Source organism: Ambystoma mexicanum, chromosome 7p (genome assembly GCF_040938575.1).
Source record: "Ambystoma mexicanum isolate Mex_15411 chromosome 7p, UKY_AmexF1_1, whole genome shotgun sequence".
NCBI lineage: Eukaryota > Metazoa > Chordata > Amphibia > Caudata > Ambystomatidae > Ambystoma > Ambystoma mexicanum.
The window spans coordinates 363,811,979-363,833,648 of NC_090939.1; the positions used below are offsets into that span (position 1 = coordinate 363,811,979).

The 21,670-nt window shown below is 44.3% G+C and overlaps 1 protein-coding gene across 1 annotated transcript in view; it reads left to right on the plus strand.

Moving 5' to 3' along the window:
- Positions 1 to 21,670, plus strand: part of TMPRSS15 (transmembrane serine protease 15) — a 1,663,368-nt gene that overhangs the window by 1,081,296 nt on the left and 560,402 nt on the right. The window contains 1 exon segment of the mRNA XM_069636234.1: positions 10,916 to 10,924. Coding sequence (XP_069492335.1) covers positions 10,916 to 10,924 — 9 coding nt within the window.

The following is a 21,670-nucleotide window of genomic DNA, read 5'->3' on the forward strand; positions in this document are numbered from 1 at the left end:
AATTGAAGCGAGGAGTTATCGCTTAACAACAATACAATTATAATTTGTAACAATCTACGTGTCTTTTCAACCCAAATAAAGAATTATTTTAAATCATAACAAATTGAACATACTCCACGCGCAGTGGTTTAAGGGTGTGCAGCCCGCACCGCTGACTTCACGGCCAGGGTCTTTTTTTCTCAACAGAATGGAAGTAGCCATTTGATTTGCAAAAGACCAAACCTGGCTACAGAAATTGAAGATAGAAAATCAGGGAGATAGGAAATGAAAATTAAAATGCCATCAGCATGTTTAAAAATACACCTGAAGCTCCACAATGTTATATTCAATACAGTGCATCCTTTTGGTTTCAGAGCTGCAATGACTGTTTGGTCTTTTTCTGCCTTTTGTTGGGGAGACGTTGTCAACACTACCAAAATGCAGAGCTGGATTATGATTGCGCAGCACAGCAGCAGCATTGCAGTAAACATTTGAAGATATAGTGGCACAGTGAAAAACTCTCTCCCTCACTTTTAAAGAGACTGGGAAAATATATTCCAGCCACTATATACTAGCAAGGGCTAGTAGATGATGTAAATAAGTAAAGGATGCTTACTTATGATCAGTGATTGGCACACAGTGCATCACTTTCTGAGTAGAATGTGTGGCAGCTGCGTTTGGATACATTCAAATGATACAGCTGCACTTCAATAAACTGGTTTACTTGTGCAATACCTGATTTGCCGTGATTATCACTATGATGCCCTTGGTGCCGGATTAATCAGTGTTTGAACATTTGAGCAGAGACATGACTGACAGAATAAGCAAATAAATAGCAATTTCATAAAAAAAGGACTGGCTGGAAAGTGTGTGTGTGAAAGACAACTTCGAGTTAAACATAAGCACATGGAATTGGTATCCAGTCTCTTGTTGGCTCACACCATTCTAGTCAGGCCTGAATGTGTCTCTTTTCCTCGTCATATGCTTATTTCGTTAACTCACAATCTCGCCTCTGCTGGTGACATTCATGTAGCTTCATTTCCCTCTAGTGGTCACTGGCATCTACATGAAACAATATGTGAACATTGATTGTATTACAATATGTGCTGAGTGAAGCAAGGAGTTTTAGGGCGACTAAATAGTTTAATTAAAGGCAGTGTGGGAGTGGATCGTTAATTGGGGTGTGGAGGGGGACCTTGCCCCCCTTTTTTTTATAGTTTCACATGCATATCTTGATTGAGAATGTGTTTATCTTGAACACTAGTGCCGAGATATAGGGGTCGAGATTTAGGTAGGAGATAATTTCCAGATGACTTTTAGGACAGGTGACATCATAGTAGCTGATTAAAATACATAGATCCCACGAATGAATGATAAGGGTTCTCCTGCACTTTTATTTCAGGGTGTGAGGATTATGCCAAACTGGTAATCTGCACAATCTCCCAGTCCCAACAAAGGGAGGGAATGTCAGACTTTTGACCAGAGTCACTTTTCAACCTACAAACGGGTAGGATGCCCAGGAAGGTACCCTTGCTGCTTGTCATATAGGGCCTTCGCGTGTCTGTTAAAGATATTAAGGACAGATCATGGGAATCATAGAATCTTCAGGATAACGGAAGATTTGCCACCAGGGAAACCATGATGATGATATTGACTGGTGCTGCAGAGATCGCATCAAGATTCACTCAGAAAGTCTGAGGCTCTAAAAAGGACTGGTTCAACTTTCCTTTGGAAGAGGGGCAAAAAGCTATGGAGCCAATTATTTTTGATGGACACACCTTGGAGTGCATTTTTCAACTGAAAAGGGTTCACTTCCTCTTAAGTTGATTGATTGCTGATCCCAGTGATCACTCCTTTGCACGGCTGTGGTTTCAGGGTTAACCCTTCCGTAAGGAACACTTAGTCCCGAAAGTAGTGTCACTCCACTGTGCTCACTCGTCCCTTTCCCTCATCTCGTGTCAAATGTAATACTTAAATGAGTTTTAGGTTTTGTGTTTGACATTACTCTATTTTATTGTGATACAGCTCTGCAGAGTATGTGCTATTGATCACTTGACAATGTCTATCAAATGAATTACCATGATTTGAGTCATTAACATCTGGCATCGGTGGTGTGCTCCTACTGCCTGAGTGAGCGCACAGTACCGTTGAGGAGGCCACCCTCATATCTTTTTCAGGTACCACAGAGTGCTGGATTTATGTATCCTGCTTGGGCATGCACCAGGATACCCCCCTCTCCCAAAAATATAGCTATATCGCCCATGGTGCTTTGCAGCAGAGAGGCTGATAGGGTTACAACCACTTTTGATATGCCAGATGGATTTCAACTACATTTTCCAAACAGAAAGTTTGTAATGTTACTGCACATTTTGGGAAAAATACCTTATAAAATGAAAATGTTATTAAGAAAACAAAACACCAACGGAAGGTTTGTAATGTTACTACACATTTTGGGAAAAATACCTTATAAAATGAAAATGTTATTAAGAAAACAAAACACCGTTTTCAGCCCATTCATTTTCCCCTAGAGAGAAAGTTGCAATTTTTGAACAGCTGTTGCGAGAAAATTGCTGAGCAGATTTGGACCAAATAAGAAACAACTTGGGCACATAACATTGACTTCATTTTCATGACTGGCCTGGGGTAAATCCATCCAGGAGTTTATTTAATATTCAACAGAAAAGGTGGTACCTGCGCTCCTTAAAGCCTTTATATCAGTATTGGTGCTCTGCAGTTTAGAGGCTGATCGAGGCTCATAACTTTTGACTCGATAAAAGGATAACATTTTCAAGACAATAAGGTTGTCACGCCCCCTCCCACTCCCAAACTGAACATTTTGAAGACAATTTTCTAAATAAAGAAAATGTTATTAATACAACTTAAATAAGTGGTTTTCATCCTACTTTCATTCATTTTGCCATAGAGAAAAAGTGCAAAGAAAATCTCTTGGCAGATTTGGACCAAATAAGAGCACAATACATTAACTTAAATTTCCTGGATTGGATTGGGATAAATACATGTAACAGTTTTTAAAATATTTGACAGAGGCATGGAGTTGCCCCCTGTTCCCTGAAACCTTTGTATATATCTTGGCTTTGATGCTTTGCTGCAGAGAGGCTAAAATGAAAAGCCACCATTTTTATTTTGCTCATGCAAGTGATTCCCTAGATATAACCGGGAGAAGCTGCAAATGAAAGAACTATTTAGAAGAGGAAAAAGGAATCCATCAAATTTTTTAATGAATTCCCCATGACTTTACAAAGTGTAAAAATAGTCTCAACACCAGAAAGAGACTCATAACTCTACTGTTTTTGTTTAGTCACTCCTAGGGGAATACTAATTGTTTTGAAGAAACATGCTTAGATACCCTAGCCATAGGCGCTATTTCAATAGCAATAGCAAAAACAATAACAATAGCAATAGAAATCACATAAAGCAAGAGGTCATGAGTGGGAAAGAAGACATCATGTAAAGTTGGGGATTAGGGGTGTGTGTTGGGGAACCTGTTACAGGTAGAAAATGTTTGGGTTATCAGGGGAAGAAAAAAAACATGCATCACACGAAGCAAAGAGTCAGAGGGGGTAATGGGAGAGGGTTAAGGAGGGAAAGGGCAATTGAGTGGGGTAAGGGGACCTGGAAAGTGGAAGGATGACATATGTTGAGTGCCTGGAAGGATGACATATGTTGAGTGCCATTAAGGAAAACTGGGTTTTTGTGTTTCTTTTCGTGTTTGTTACATGTGAAATTCTCAATGAAAATGTATTGGAAAAAAAAGAATATGGAAGACTCTTTAATTCTGAGCAATGTTTCCCAATAATACAGGAATCAGCAACCCATCGCTCTACTGCAAGAATGTCTGTTATTGGAAATGATTACTGTGAAATAATCTTGGGAATAATGAGATAGAGAAAAAAAAAGATTTAACATGTGCAGTGCATACATCTACTGGGCAGTGGGCAATGGGTTCATCACTCACATTTCAATCAAATTGACCTTAACTATGTACCCCCTGATGTGCAATGTATGACCACAATGATGACATCACCAATGAAAACACCAGTGACATGACTAATTCCATCATGCAAGAAAACTAATTGCATCAAACACAACATCACTGATGGGATCAATAATTACATCATATGTGTCATTATTGATTGCATACGTTAGAATACCTTGGTTCACCTCTTCTGATGCATATTTTATTTCATTACACTTAACAATGTCAACATAACATGGAACAATACACTGATACAGAAGTTTCATATGATTACGTGTAGAGCATTCATTTGTAGTACTTATCAAACTTATAACATTGAAAATAAAAATATTCAACATTAAACAGATGGTTTAAATTTCATATATTATTATGCAATTATTCAGTTAAACAACTTTGATGCCACACATCAGCTGAAATATGGTGGGTGTTGGAAGCTATACCATCTTAACAATGAGGCCCCCACTGTGTAGCCCCTAAGCACAATAATGACATCACAAAGGCCATCACTGATGATATCACATATGACATTATTTATGACATCATGACTGACATCGCTGGTACAGCAGATGATGTGTACAAGAAAGAGAGATGCAACATTTATAAAACAAGTTTGTGCATATAAGGGTGGGTTCAGGTGCAGGTGCAAAGCTTGGCTGGAGTTTGCGTTTAAAAATACAGGCCATTTACCACCACGGCTTTCTTACACATCAGAGTTAACCATATTGATTGAGCATTGGCTATGATGATAACTCCAGCCCCTCTATCACTCTGTTCTAAAAATAGTCCCTATGCACAAAAGTCATTTTAGTACTACAAGTATAACTGGAAAACATATGTACCAAGAGAGTGAACCAAAGAAATCTGAACATACAAAATTACTGCTCTCATGTCATAAGTGATACAATCAGTGATGATGTAATTAGTGATGTCACCAGTGATCCAATCAGTAATGTAATCTCTGATGTCATCATTGTGGCCATAAACTGCACAACAGGGGGCCCAGTAGTTAAGGTGGCTTTGCCTGAATTGTCAATTTGAATGGTTTTGCTACGTCTCCTTAACTATGTTTTTTTCATGTGAATATATATAACAGGGCCTGCAGTAGTGGCCCTGTAGTTATGGTTAAGTTGTTCAACTGATAGGAAGAGCACTTTTTGGGTGCCTTATAACTTTGCCCCCCCCCCTGGATGAATCCTCACTAAACTATGCAAAGATAGCATATGGCCCCCTCGGATTGAGTCTGCAAAGTTTGGTGAGGTTTCACCCATGGGAGTAAAGTTATAGAGCAGGTCTCAAAATGTTTGGTTGTCCTCAAAGATGCCTTGGAGAAAAAGAATGTGATCACACCTACAGCCCAAATCACTGGACGGATTTTCACTAATTTTGTACCAGTTGGGTCAACTTGGTCCTAAAAGTGTGCTTTTGCAAATTTGGTATAAAGCCGTCCACTAGCTTTTTTGAAAACAACCAAAAAGTAGGTAAAAAGAAATTATTGATATCTGGGTTCAGTTCGTGGACTCACTTCCCTATTCGGACATCGGGCACACCCACTGGTTAGATGGTGAACAGCTTTAAGTGTATCACATTTCTTTAAACATCTGCCATGTTGGAACCCCCGGACACCGGCCGGTGTCTGCGGATAGTGCTGCGGGGAAAGTCTGAAAAACACATTTTGGGTTAATTGGTGGCCAAAAGATGGCCTGGAAAAGGTGGGGAAGTGGAATAAGGATGATATGGAGTGGGTTTTATAGGTAAAAAAGGGTGTGCAGGTGCTGCTGTGTCGACAGTACATTTCGGTGTCCGTGGATACCAATTCAATAGTAGAGTATTGTATGTTTAATTCTATTGTGGTGGCTGTGGCCCCAAGAATCTGTCCAGTGGCCACCACATTTATAGTAATATGTGGATAGTAACTATAGGTGCTGTGGGGGGAGTAGAAAGTATTTGGTAATTATTATTGTAGTACAATTGAGGATAGTGCTTATGGAACATGTATTTGTTTACACTTGGTATGATTACTTGGTTGTATATGGTAGTAAGCGGTAGTAAAGCTGGAAACTCTGTGCATAAATGTGGCTGTATAGCATCCAAGTATCCATGATTTTTAGAGTATGTTACTATACGAGAACGGGCACTGTGGTTTCAGAACAGCAGCTGCAGACATTTGTTTTTTAGGGCACTTCACGCCACTAGCGGATAGATAGCAGCGCCGTAAAGATATTTTTTCTCTATCACGGCACAACTAAAATTAAACAGGCGCACTGGCGCTTTAACTCGTGGTTATTTCTTTTAACATTTTGTGTAGCAAGAGGAGGTGGCGGGCTGTCTAGTTTTAATGTTCAGCGGGTATACACTTAGCATATTAATGGGGAATTATGTGACTCACAATGGTGGGTTACTATGTATTTATATACTGAACAATGGCGAATGTGTTGACATTAGAACCATAGAGTTCTAACCAATCAACTGTTTACGTTTTTCTCACGTTACATGCGCTGCATAACTGGGCAGACCCAATCACCTCCCTTGCAAGGGCATAAAAACACGAGGAAACTAATACTTGGATTAACAACAAGCCTGAGGAAGCTCGCGAGACGAGTGGAACGCATGGCGTTTTCCACCCGCTGTGGGTGAGTGCTGATAGACACCTGGTCTGCCCAGGCATTGCTATGTATGCTTTTTATGTTATTTTTACTCTTTTTGGATAAATAAATGAAATTTTAGAACACACTTTGAAGTCTTGTGTGCTTGGGCATTTTTTGGTAGGTGTTTGTGGTGGAGCACCCTTTCTCTTCAGCACCTTCACCTTTTGTCTGACATATATTGAGCGTAGCCTGCTCTAGCCCGGTAGCACCAGCTCAGTAATGAGGCAGAGCGCAATTTGTTGGCTATATCATCTGTTTAATAATTTATATATATATATTCCGTTAAAAAAACTTTGTTAAAGAGACATTATGGTTCCAAGTAAAACTGAAAAACCCCTGAAATTCGCCAGTTATGGTAATCTAAGCAACGATAACTGGCACCACCAACCACTGTGCACTGCTAAGATTAACACCCAGTACATCAAAGATGCCATTACAAATGACATACGCCAACATTTTAAAAAGTATTAGAGTTGGTTTACTATCTCAAGAAGCACAATCAATATTAAAATCCAGGCACATCCATGCACTCTATGGGCATAACTCATGTGCTACTGATCATGGAACAATTAGCACACAAAAATGTCAAATGTATGTCCTTGATACCAACTCTTGCAAACTGTTAAAAATTCAATGAAACAATGTTGAAAAAAGAAATGCAACCAATAATTGAAATTTGCTCCACAGATAAACTGGACGTACATAGTATGACACTACCTATGTGTCAACAAGCCACATAAAGAGTAAATACCTTAGAAAACTCTATCTCCAACACAGCTGGTTTGGAGAAAATATTAAAATTATCTTTAAACTGTAGAGTAATGCTTAAACGTAACCTGGACGTGGAGCAAGGACTAGTTAATGGAGTACTTGGTATAGTTGTTGGCTTTCAAACATACCCACGTGACAACAACATTCAGTTTGTCAATATTCTCTTTGACAAACTATCAGAAGTTAAACGGATAGGACGCTCAACAGCCCGCTTCCTTCTTTTCAAAGACATGTATGTACACAGAGAACAATTTTCACTAACTCTAGCATACGCAGTTACCATTCACAAATCACAAGGTCTTACCCTAGATAAAGCATTTAAAGATATTGGTAGCAAGTATTTAAAGAAGGCATGAGCTATGTAGCACTATCACGCTTACGGACACTTGATGGGCTATTTCTAATCAACTTTGGTGCAAGTAAAGAAAATGCTGATATTCCTTGCATTCTAGAATACAATAGACTGCGTTCACTCTACACCCCCATCTAAAACCTATCCTGTTCCGCAAAAAGCAAAACGTTGTAAAAGAAAACTACTTTAAACTGAAACGATACAGGATCTCACTGCAATTCCTCCAAAGAAAGTAAAAGAAGCTAATACTTCATCAAGTACAACAACCAAAGAAGAATCTACTGCTCAAAGTAACTCAACTACTTCTTCAAAGAAGCAACACACACTCTGAACAAATGACTTCAACACAGAACTGTCAGGTCCATTCAAATTTCCAAATACAACTGGTGTAAATTGCTATGCAAATGTAGCAATAAATATTCTATTCCAACTGCCACCACTTATTGACAACATTTATTTACACAGTGCACACCAATTGTGTTTCCAAATGTTAGTCCTTCATATAAATGCAACCAACAATACTGACAACACTTAAATTGTTCATGGAATAAGACAAGAATTTGACTACTGTGCTGGAATGGTCAAATTCACTATAATCTCACAAGAAGATCCACAAGAATGTCTAATGTACTTATCAAAAGTACTGGAAAACAAAAACATACCTATAAATGAAATCTTCCAGATTCCAGGAAACATACATGGACTCTTTGTCCCTAATGAATGCTTTTTGTATGTATGCATACCTAACTGTGAATCCATTCAATTTCAGAAACTTGTACAAAATGCAAACCTTGCCAAAATGCAAACCATGGCAGATTACAAATATAGACACATAGAACATAGGTAATAGTAATGTTTTTACGTTACAATGGAGATGATACCAAAACAACTGTAAGCTGTACTCACACATGGTCAAGTATCACTTGGTAAGAAAACCTTCACATTGCCCTTCCTCCAAGGCCCTGCCTTCAGACAACCTTTCTTCACAGACCCAGAAACATTTCCAACAGCCTATGATGTTGCCATCAAAGCAGCTATCAACTCAATTGCCCCACTTAAACCCTGGAAATCCAATCCAAACCCACCATCCTCTCCAACTCCTGGTTCACCCCGGACCTTCTCTTACTCTGCAACGAAAAAAAGGCTGCACTTACACAATGGCAAACATCCCACTCTAACAAAGATAAGCTGATCTTTAAAGGCCTCTCTACTAAATACAAAAAGGCAATCACCCTAGCAAAAGCCAAATCTTTTGAATCCATAATCTCGGAAGCCCAATCTAGCAGAAAAGAAATCTTCGCCATCTTTAGGGAGCTAGAGACTCCCACTCCCGCCCCCCAGAATTTCACCAAAGACAAAGCCGGTGCAATGAAATACAAACGGCCATGCAAACCAAACTGAGCCTTCTCCAAAACAAAATACTAGCCACTAAACAAGCCCTGCCTAATACGTACATCCCTGTCCCGCCACCAGCCTCAGAGCCCCCCCCATCCTTTCTCCTTCAAATCCATACAGGAAAAAGACATCATCAACATAATGAGGAATTTCAAACCCTCTAACTGTAAAGGTGATGCATGCCCAGCCACCATCATCAAGGACTGTACTGAAGCGCTAGCTCCCTTCCTGACAGCCTTTGTCAATGGCTCCTTTGCCACAGGGAAAGTCCCTGCCTCCCTCAAGGAAGCCTGGGTCTGCCCTCTCTTAAAAAAAACAACTCTCGACCCCACATACCCTAACAACTATAGACCCATCACCACTGTCCCATTCCTCCTCAAAATACTGGACAAAGCTGCCTACCTGCAGGTTCAGCATTTCATTGAAGAGAACAAGCTCCTGGGACTCTGTCAATCTGGTTTCGCCCTAGACACGGGACTGAAAGCTCCCTACTTGACCTGAAAAACCAGATGGGCGATGCTAGAGACATGCGCAAACCAGCACTTCTCCTACTTCTTGACCTATCCGCGGCTTTCGATCTTCTAGATCACGACATCCTATGCCACCACCTCTCCTCCACTGCCAAGTTCTCCCCTGATGTAACAGCATAGATCACCTCCTTCCTACATGACAGAAACATGCAAGTATTCTCTGACCTAGCCTCCGCCTCACCCACCTTCATACTCTGTTGTGTGCCCCAAGGCTCTTGCCTCTCCCCCACCCTCTACAACATCTTCACACAACCCCTCTTCCTCATCCTTGATGCTATGGGTATTTCCTACACCAACTACGCTGACGATACCCAGATCCTCCTCAACCTCACTGGTAACTATGACACTGACTCCTTGACCCATAACAACATCTACAACACCATCCAAGCCTGGATGGCAGACAATGGACTATGCCTCAACTCCAACAAGACTGAACTCCTCCTGGTAGGTTCCTCCAACACGCTAAAAAATCTAGACTCCCAAATCAGTCTCTTCACCATCGACGCCATCAAAATACCTGTCTCAGACTCAGTCAAAACTCTTGGAGTCTATTTGGATTCCAACCTATCCATGGACAGACAAATCGACGCAATAACTTTCTTAGCTGCTTATCATGCTAAACTAATCAACGCAGTCAGGCCCTTTCTCTCCAAAGAGAACTGCACAAACATAGCCATCACCATCCCTGGCTCCAGGCTAGACTAGTGCAATGTACTCTATCTAGGAACTTCCAAGAAAAACCTGGAGAGGCTACAAGTCATACAGAATAGTGCTCTCCGTGCAGCCCAAGGCATTGCTAAAAGAGAACACATCTCGAAGGCCAGATTACTAGCCCACTGGCTCCCTCTAAAGGAAAGAATTGTCTTCAAAGCTCTGACACTGACCCACACGTGCATTCACCTCCTCCTGTTTACCTCTCACAAAGGATCCACCCCGTCTCCTCTACAAGGCAAACCAGATCACCCTACACCAACATGCTCTATGTGCCACTAGTAAATAGAGCCAGAGCGGGTGGTTCCAGCTTCCCATAACTTGCACCCACACACTGGAATGCCCTACCTCCACAATCCGTGGTGAGGCCTCTCTCATTGCTTTCCGTAAAGCTATTAAAATCATTCTATACATATGACCCATTGCATAAGCTGTAATGTAACAACCAACTGCATAAGCTGTAATTATAGAATTATGTCTGTAGTATTTATAATGTACCAACGACTGCTACCATTCCTGTACCTCTGTAACTAAGTTCCTACAAGTAACAGTGCCTCAATGCCCCTGGACTGTCTGCACGATATATAAATATAAATGAATTAAAACAATAGGTATAATCTACCCCACAGGAACCACAACCAATGCAGGTCACTACACTGCGTATATAAAAAAGAATTGTGGATGGTTTGAATGTAATGATAGTACCATAACTCCAAAGCAGAGATTACCAGCAAATCTTGTAAACGCTTACTTAATATTCTTAAAACCAAAATTTCATGCGTAATCTGTGTATGAACATAAGCAAAACTTCAACTTCAAAACTATTCACAGTTAGAATATGCCAACATGTATCTAACTGCCCCAAGATTCTGCAACAAGCAAACAGATGAATAAATACCACTAAACACAAACAAGAAATATACAGTTAGAATACGGTAACAGGTATCTAAGTGCCCCAAAAAATCTGCAACAACCCAACAGATAGATGAATAGCAAGAAACAAACACTAAAACAATGAAAGAAATATATTGTGCCACAACATAGAAGTTTTTTTTTAATCAAGCATGGATTTTATTTTCCCACAGACCCAACACTGGTTTGAACTATAGTACTTTTAAAGTACTAAATATGAGGGTAGATAAAATACAGAAATGTCTATTTTGCAATGCAATAACTCATTATGAACTACCTACACTAACATATGCAGGGTAATTCATGGAGTTAATGTGCGCAGAAAAAGGGAGCACAAGCGTGAGAATCACAGCACATGCGTGTGAAAGCCATGCACGCAGCCGTTAGTCGATTCATGGAATGCGCTGTGCGTGGCTTACCTGAGATTTGCGCTGAATCCATGTGTGGCACACACGTCATTGCGACATCCCGAAGGCTGTGCCCGAGACGGCCAGTAAAGGCGCACACAGGTCAGCGCACACACATAAAAAGGGGGTGGAACACACGGAATGGGGAACAACACGTGAAAATGTGGGCGTCATGGGGGAAGTACCGCTGCCAAATCCTTGCAACGCCCACACGCGCGCTAACAACACGTATTCATGGAATCAAACAGGGGAAATCTGCGCACCACAAAAGACGCCCTAATCCTGAAACACGTATGCCAGGTGTAAGCAGGCGTAAGCAGTCCCGCGCAGCATAAAAGTGCGTGCAAACAATAAACAAGCTGATAAACTAATATGAATATACTGTTCCTCACAGCAGTGGTCATGGGACACCGCAGGAGGAGGAGGATAGCCAGGCCTCGCATTTTCTTACCAAAGACCAGCCTTTTTGGGATGCCTGATGACCAGGTCTATGACAGGTACAGGTTTCCACCCCATATCATCCTAGAACTGGTTGCTGAGTGGGAGTATGACCTCACATCACCCACCCTGTGCTCCCAAGCACTGAGCCCCTTGGGAAAGGTGCTCAATGTACTCCATTTCTTGGCTACTGGGTCATTTCAGCAGACAAGTGCCATAGTTGGGGGTGTCTCACAGGCCACGAAGTCATGCAGCCTACACCAGGTGTTGGCGATCATGACTGCACACCCGTGAGTCCACAAGCTCATATACATGCCCAGAACACCCGCAGAAAGGCAGGCCATGGTCCTGGACTTTTACGGGGTGGCACATTCCCCAAAGTGCTAGGTGCCATTGATTGCACCCATGTGGCTCTACATCCTCCTAGGGCCACTGGGAACATCTATCTAAACCGCAAGCACTGGCATTCCATCAACGTGCAGGTTGTATGTGATGCCAAGGGAAACATCACCTCTGTATATGCCAACTATCCAGGGTCCAGTCATGATAGTTTCATATTCAGAATGTCACCCCTAAACCGGGACCTGGAAGCTGTGAGGCATGGCGACACATGACCCTTTGGTGAGTACAAATGCCTCCGCACATACATGCATGCATGTCAGACAAATGGCAAAACCCAACTAATGATAACCATTATCACCTCCCCAGGGGACAGTGCCTACCCTCTGAGCACCTACATGAGAATGCCTATACGGAATCCCACCACACCACACGAGGTAAGATACAACGCAGCCCAAATTGTAACCCGCAGCATAGTGGAGTGCACATTCGGAGTGCCAAAGTCACGTTTCTGCTCCCTTGACCGCTGTGGTGGCCAGCTGCTATATGCGGCCCAAGTGGTGTGCAGGATCATAGTGGCAGAATGTGTCCTGCACAACGTTGCAACCCGGAGGGGCGTGCCGGTGGACATGGAGGAGTCCCCACATCCCCAACCACATGCATGCCCCCTGCGCATGGGAGGGGAAAGGGCATGTGGTGAGGCAGCCCGTACCCAGCTTGTGGCAATTGTTTGCACATAAAATCCCACCCCTGCGGAGTGCACACAGGCCTGGCACATACCAGCTGACAATTGATGATGAAAAAAGGGACAGTCAACTGTCACAACCATACCACCCTGAGATTGTTTACCTGGAAGTGCTACATTGTGTGCATCCCTAACTACTTAAAAAGACACAATGCTGTGTCAGTAAAAGACACATATTCATGCTGCATGAAGGACTACCCCCTTGCAAAAGAGCACACCCAAATAATAGTATGTCACCCAACCCCTCCCAAACCCCATCTGAGCTGGCCATTACACCATGGCATGTCATGCAATGTCAAAGCAACCAAATGAATGCACAGCACTTCACACAAGTCTCACAAAGTGCACCGTCACAAATTGAAACAGGCCAGAGACAATTCCCTCTCACCTATGAAAAATATACAGCACACATGAACAAATACTTACTAGCAAGAGAAAACATGAATACAGGACCCAACAGTGGCAATGTATGACAGTAACCAATGAATATAGTGCAAGTGTTACAACCTGACAAAGGCAGCACATCGAACCCTTCAATCTCCAGTGCGTTGCTGGTAGGTAAATGTGGCAGAGTACTGCATACAACATGAACTGCATCTGCAATGGACACAGGCAAGTTAACACATGAAGAAGCTACATGAAAATATGCATAATGGGCAGTATGGTATACAATATACAAATCAACCATGCAGTGGAGAAATCATCAGCAATCCCCACTAGGGCTGTATACATTGTTTGGAATACAGACTGGCCACACAACTGATGGAAGCCCAATGCCTCTGTGTAAGTAACTGTCACACGGTGACACCCTTGTGAGCCCATGGAAAGGGGAAGCTGGAATGGCATATGTGTCTGGACCTCAAGCTGCTAACACAAACACAGGACAAGCCTGCATGGGCCCAGCCAGAACACACAGTGGATGCCTACATGTGCCAAACAAAGAAACACACTGTAACATGAATGTACAATAGAAGCAAAAGAATTGTCAACAAAAAAGGAAAAAAATACAATTTTAAAAATTAAACTGTAAAATGAAACTGAAAAATTAAATTTTAAAACAGAAATGAAAAAAGAAAATGAAAATGAAAAAAATAAAAATGAAAAAGAAAAAAGAAAATGATAAATTAAAATTAAAATGAACAAAATCAAAAATGTCCATTGGTCGACCGGGGGGGGACCACCCAGGACGGAGGAGGTACAGGGTGCACCTCAACACCCACATGCGTGGATGTTGAGAAAAAAAAACACCATGGGCTCTTGGCCTGCACGGCTACCCGATAGTGGGAGAACTGCCATCGCTGTTGTCACCCTCTGGTGCTACATTAGAAGGTGTGCATGGTATGGGAGGCTGAGCATGCAAAGCCCTGGAATGCTCCTCCATGGCAGCAAGCATGCATGTCTGAAAGGTTTGGTTCTGCCGGATGATGGACCAGAGATCCCCATTCAGCACCTCACGGGTAGCACAGACTTCTGCCTGCAATGCCTCACATGATTCCCGGATCTCCTCACGGGTTGCCTGGAGCTCAGCTGAGATTGTGCATGTTAGCTGCTCCAGCTGCACTTCTGACCTTGTCCTTTGGGACACCTCAAGTGCACCCAGAGTATCTCTGAGGGACCTGTTTTCTACCCTCAGGGCATCCCTGTGGGCCTGTGACTTTGCAGGTATGGCTGTGTGCAGAGTCTTCAGTTCAGCCCATTGGTCCATGTTGGCCGCCAACATGTCCTCCCTGTGTGAACGGCACATGGACTCTGTTACCTGCTGCTGGAGCTCCATCTGCCTTTCTGGGGGGAGAATGGAAGTGGCCACCCTATCCATGGCCTGAGCCATAATCTCACATGATACCCCCTGTTGTGCTGCAATAGTCTACAAGGAGTTCTCCCACACAGTATTACCCAGTGGCGCATGGCCACCGCGTTGGCGGACACCACACCTCTTTGCCCCAAGGTGATGTGCACCTTGCTGTGCTGGCACTGCCTGAGGCTGCAGGACTGCATTCCTCCTTTGATCTGCGGGCCCAGGAACAGGAACAAATATTGTGGAGTGTGACCCTGCATCCATAACTGCCACAGGCGGACATTCAAACACTGAATGGGCCATTGAGGGGCTACCCCCAGTGCAGGTGTGTTGGACAGAACAGCATCCCTGCCAGAATCACCTGCGATGGGACATCTGTCTCAATGTCTGATTCAGCACCTGAGCCATAGAGGTATTCGGAGGTGTACCCAGAGACACCTGTGGACAGGATGGTCTGTAGGACTAATGGATTTTCCTGCACCACCACCCCACGTCATCCACTGGTGCCTGGTTGGTGCTTTGAGTACTCCTGCGCCTGCGCCATCTCCTTCCCCTCAACAGCATCTAGTGCCTCATCACCTGCACAAAAATAAAACAAAAGTAATGAAGACACGCATGAACAGCATAGCGGACACACATATAGGCCTCACAATCTACACATCAAATACATTAATGAGAGATGTCACACATGACACTAACTCTGGCATGCATGCAATGGCAATGAAGTGGAAGGGGACCCTAAAAGCAGACACGAGGACACCAAAATGGAAAAGCAACACATGTGCTGCATGGTGCATAGCACCTGCATCACACAATAGCCTGTGAGTGGCATGGACAATCCACAAACATGACACATGCCAGCACACAGATGGCACATAGCATAGCCATGGCAGAATTGACAAGGACACCCAGATGGTAGTAAATCAGTACTGTCCCCCATCCATGTGAGACGCACATCATGAAATAGAACATGCAAAAGAGTGAGACAAAACACACATGTGTCACACGCTGCAACAACGCCAGTGTTTACAAATTCAATTATGGGAGGCACATGGCTACATCAATGGTAGGTCACTTGGACATGACACATGCCAATTGTCATGTTGAACATTCAAACATGGCTCTGAAGTGATCGGGTGCAGTGCATTTGTAGGTGCACAGCAGTCAATCAGCCTGATTGATGAAATCATTTCCATAAAAAGTGAATGTGGGGCATTGTGCGGTGAAATTTATGTCTGAAGTATGGTGATTCTGGGGCAGACGACACACACATGTGTGTTTATCATGCAAATGATTCCATCAATCAGGCAGAATGAAGAGAAAAACAGTATTAAGAATGTTGTGGCATGATGCCAGTTGAAGGGCAAGTGCAGTCATAATGTGCAAAGTGTTTTCAGCGGTCAGTAGGGATACTGTGAAACCCAAATGCAAGAGCGGGGGATGGTTTGGAGGCACCATATGGGTAACATATAGCAGTCATGACTAAACAGCCTGACCTGGCACTCAATCACAACACATCACCCAAGCAACATACACATGGTCTGGACACACATGCATGGCCACTCACCGGACATTGCCTCAAGATCTCCCACGCCTTGGATCTGATCCTCTGTGATGAAACCTCCAGTGATTGCATCATGTTCTGTGAGTTCATCCTCCTCTGGTGGAGATCCATGCCAGTCACCAGAGTAGAGGCGTAATTGGAAGCTAGCTTGTTTTTTGCTCTGCGTTTGAGGTCATTCCACCACTTTGTTTATTCATCAGCTGTGCGCTTCACAAATCCAAGGGAACTAATCTGGTCCATGATGCACTGCCAGTGGGCCCTACGTTGATCAGTCATAGTCTTGCACCCTGCAGTCACCAGCATGTCACGGTCATATGCCGACATGTAGCCCACAAGTGCGTCTAGTTCCACATCATTGAAACTCCGCTTCTTTGATGTGCCAGAGGGGTGAGCCGTGTCTGGGGTCCCAGCCTGTTCCGCAAGAGCCCGCTTCTTCCTCTTGAGAGGTGGTGCGGACCCTGAGTGGCTTACGCTGCTCTGGTTAGTAGGGGCTGAAGCGCAGGTGGACTGGCCACTGGAAGCAGGCAATGGCACGATGACCAAAGGTCTCACTGCAGGCATTGGCTGATGGGTGCTATTGCCAGGACCAAGCGGCACAACTGCCTTGGTGTGATGGTTTTGGACCAACACTGTCCCGGCTGGGTGACTCAGAGCCGGGGTGGATTCAGCTGCAGCTGCCCCTGCAGCCTCCTCACCATGGCTACTCGCGGAAGCAGATGACATTGCTGCCCCAGATCCACGTGGCCTGGTGATAGCAACTTTCACTGCCAAACGTGGCTTTGACTTTGTGACATGGAAGTCGGCCTGTAAGTCATCCCGTGCCAGGTCTGTGACCAATCTGGGCCAGGTTAACAGGGCCTGAGCTGGGAGGGTGTTAGCTGCATCTCTCTGACCCACTGGGGGGGCATAGGTGTCCCTGATTGGTCCTGGACACACTGCCCTCTTGGGGCACCCTGCCTTCGTTGCCCACCACTGCCACCTTGGCCACCCTGGCCACCCTGCTCATCCTGGCCACGTCCCCTACCACGGACACCTCTTGGAGGTTGGCCACCTTTGCCTCCCTTAGCACTTGGTCGCCTCCCAACCATGGCACTGATGTTCTTGTACGAATGGGAGGTGCAGTAAATAATTGTCCTGGGCAATTGGGGTGAAGGGAGCAGGGTACTAGATGGAATACGTACCTCTGTGCTCTAGCAAGGCTGTCTGTGACCCCTGGGGGAGGATGACGGGTCACACAACGCTCAGGCACCCAAAAAAATATATACAATGTGCACAAGACGCCTCGGTAGCCCACGTGCATGGAATGAAGGACCCACAGTACGGTGTGGTACCCAGAACCATGGTAAAAGCAGGCTATAAAGACCTTTAATGGATACGCGACACACAGAGGCAACATCCATGGAAAAATATGTGCGCCACTCACTGTCTGCCTGGAAAAATAACATGAAAAAGACGCGCATGTGTGCGTATGCAACACCCCGCCAAAAGAAGAATTGAGCTTTGTCTCAGTAAACAAGGAGTACACACTGCAACCGGTGTGAAGTAATTGCATGTGAACTGACAAGAAGTACAAGAAACACTCGCTCGCTCTCCACAAAAAGCATGTTTAAGGTAATGGCATCCTGCACAGACCTTTAACCCCTGCCCACAGAAATGGCCATCCTTGCCACGTCACATACGCGCTAACGCACTATTGGCCTTTCCTCGAATTACACGCAGTCCCACGCGGATGTGCTGTTTTTGCACATGCAGATTCACTATGCACCCATGCCGAGGGAAATGCCTGTGCATGTTACGTCACTTACGTGCTTACGTGCTAAGGCCCTTTCCTTGAATAACACGCTGACGTGCTGCTTTTTCATGTGCCAATTCACTCTCCATCAAGCTGGCCACGCAATAACACACAGAAGACCACGCTCCTGCATGTATGCATGCCTGTGACTGTACTTGGACATGTTTGGGGTGTGAGAGATGGGTGCTGCTGTCATGGACATGCATGGTGTACATGTCCGTGTGTCTAAGTAGTGTGTGAGTGACTGGTAAACACTATGGATGCATGACACATGTCCGTGACGATGTGTTGATTCACTGATACAGCCTAGTCATCCTTGTATCCACTGTGTCTGGGGGTATACGGGCCAGATGCATGACCCTCCGGTGATGTGTGTGCATGTGATCAGTCCTATGATACATGTGAGTTTCAGGCCACCATTGGATGTTGGACATGGATGCACATGTCTGTTGCATGTGCCATGCCTGTTCCTGCATGTGTGTTGCCTGCACTGACCCATGTGTTGTGGAGGGACATGATGGAAGTGATGTTTGACAGTGCCACTCATGTGCTATTGCTTTGTGTCTATGGGGACTATTGTACAGTTCCTTGATGCTTGTGTTCAATGTCTCCCTATACACAGCGGTGAGTGAAGAAGAGGGCGGTGATGACGCTGTGGAGGAAAGCAACATGGTTTCCATCATCCGGGAGCGAGGGGACTGGTGCCGCATCTGCCACTATGGCTGCAGCGGAAGGGGTGGGTGAGCCCCATAGGGGCTGGCGACGACAGTAGATGGTGCAGAGACATCCAGGTTGGTGGTGTGTATGGAAGAGGAGGAGGCCTCATCCAAGCTGCACATGGGGCCTGGTGGGGGTGGCACCACCGGTGCAAGTGGTGCAGTCCAGGGGCAGGGGCAGGAGGCAGCACAGGTCACCGCGGAGGGGCCTGTTCATGTCACTGTCCCTGACACTGTGACTGCATCACCATGCACCAGCAGGGATGCCCCGTCCCAGGCCCATCCGCAGGTAGGGGGGAGGTCCACATCATCTGGCACTCCTCTACCTGTGGACGTTGGGACCCGTGACAGGATCAACTCCGTCCTAATTGGTGTTGCGTTGCGCACACGTGTAATTTGTGATGACGTGCGTGCTTCCTGGGGGGACCACTCACATCATCACAAAGAGACGTGTGCCATCGAGGCAGCAGCTTGTGAATAAAGCGGTATATGCTTTTTTATATGCTGTGGAATATCATCCTTTGAGAATAACAATATAAGGTCTGATGGTGTGAATCATTTTTGAGAAGATGGAGTTCATTTCACAGATTCGCTCTTGATTTTGCGGGCAGGTGACTGGAAACAACTCCCTCCATACCACAAATCTTCCCCTTGATGGAAGTATCAGAATCCTCAGAGCTAATTAACTTGTCACACCTGAAACAGAAATGCAGACCTGCCTGAAAAAACAAAGAAACTCAGCCTCCCTGAAGATTGATGAAGTCATGAAAACGTGCGTTAGGAGGAGAAGCTAAAGACTGGTAACAGAGCGCCTGCCTTCACATCTTTAAACACCCTTCTATGTATGCACTTCTCTTACTGCACAATACATATGTGCAATTGTTTCGTGGCAGTTAGTGTGTGGAAGTTTAATACATTGATAGGGTTATATGTACAGTTTTTGGAAGTGTTTGGTGGGTGGATGTGTGAAAGTAGGCAATGAGGGAGCGTTACAAATAAAAAAGTAAAAAGGTTAGAAGGGCTGTCCTGGGCAATGGTGTGCACGTGCCATCTGGGTCTTTTAATGATGCATGGCCTTGGTAGGGGACTGCAGATAATGTAGTTAGTAATGAAGGTCCATGGATCATGGTCTTTATTGTACGCTAGAAAAAGGTATTTTGGACTGAAAATTGTTTCTGTCCTTTACCATTTTTCTCTAGTTTACAATTGTCCATTATTTCCTAAATGTTGCAGAATCTTATTGAGCCTAACTAGTTTACTGAAAAATTTTAAGTAGATGGCTTTCATAAGATTATGTTATTTAGTTCTATTTTGTAACTGTGAAAGGTGGTTCCGAAAGGAAACTTATTTTTTTTTTTGATTTTGTATTTTTTTTCCTTCTTTCTTTATAGGAGAGGCCAGGAAGTAAGGTGGGGGAGGGAAGTGAGGAAAGGTGCAACAACCACAGATAAGAAGGGGCAGTTTCATAGGGCAATATGTTGGGCATGCGTTAAATGTAAGGTAGAGGACAGTGTTTCTCATGCTCCTTGATTACAGCCTTGAAAGTACTTTGGAACTGCTCACCCATGCAGAGTGGTGTGTTGCAGTATATACAGAGTACTGTTGTCTTGGAAATATATGGATCAACAGCCTCTTGTATGGCTGACAAGGTAGCTGGTGGGGTCTTCTGTCCCAGAGGAGTGGCCTGTGTGGTGACAGTAGCGGTTCTGGAAGATAAGTTAGAGGAAGAGTTCCTACTGCTTCCTGAGTAAGGCACAGCCTTTCTGAGAGCATCCCGGTGGTTGAATATGGTGTGGTGTCACATGGAGGTGGTTCCGTAGAAGTACTGCCCAGGTTGTCGGCGACTGAGTACAATGTTGCACTCAGAGCATTTAACGTTTGTAGTCTTAACCTTTGGTATATCACCAAGGGTGGTAAAAGACCTGCCAAACCAATGATTCTCTCTGGGTGTTGGAGGTAGGCATTTCCTCTATCTCATCTTCCTGGTCCTCTTGATTGTGCATGATTGAGCTTTTTCCGTTGTGGAGGCTCTCTAGGTGGTGGAGGTGCTGGTGGTGGTGGCTGTGGCTCCTGGGCAGGAGGGATGGCCATGGCTGATGTCATTTTTGAAGTTAAATAGCAGGTTTGCTGATATTGTTCCAAGCATGTGCTTTCTCCTGGATTTCAGATGGAAAATCAGTAAGAATAGGTCTACGTGCTGTTCAAGAGTCCATTTTCAACTTGAAAATTCCTAGATCAGCTGAAAATGCAGTTTTGAACTGTTTGCGAAGCATGGATGCGTTCTCGAACACATCAACACACCGGGGATGCGTGCGTGGTCACTCGACACTGTCGAACAGTCTGCAGTGATATCAGATGTCCGTTAATGTTGGCGAACAGGAAACGGCGCTAAAAAGTTGCAGAAAGTTAATAGAAGTGTTAAAAATGTTGCTAGAGGTGGGGAATTGCACATTGTTTACTTGAAACCTTCTAGATTGGCTGAACATGCTGATATATTGGGGCTAAGTATGATATTAGGAAGTTGTCATTAGGGTGCACTAATAAATACCCATGAAATTCTTAGAAAAAAACTTCTTTAAAGG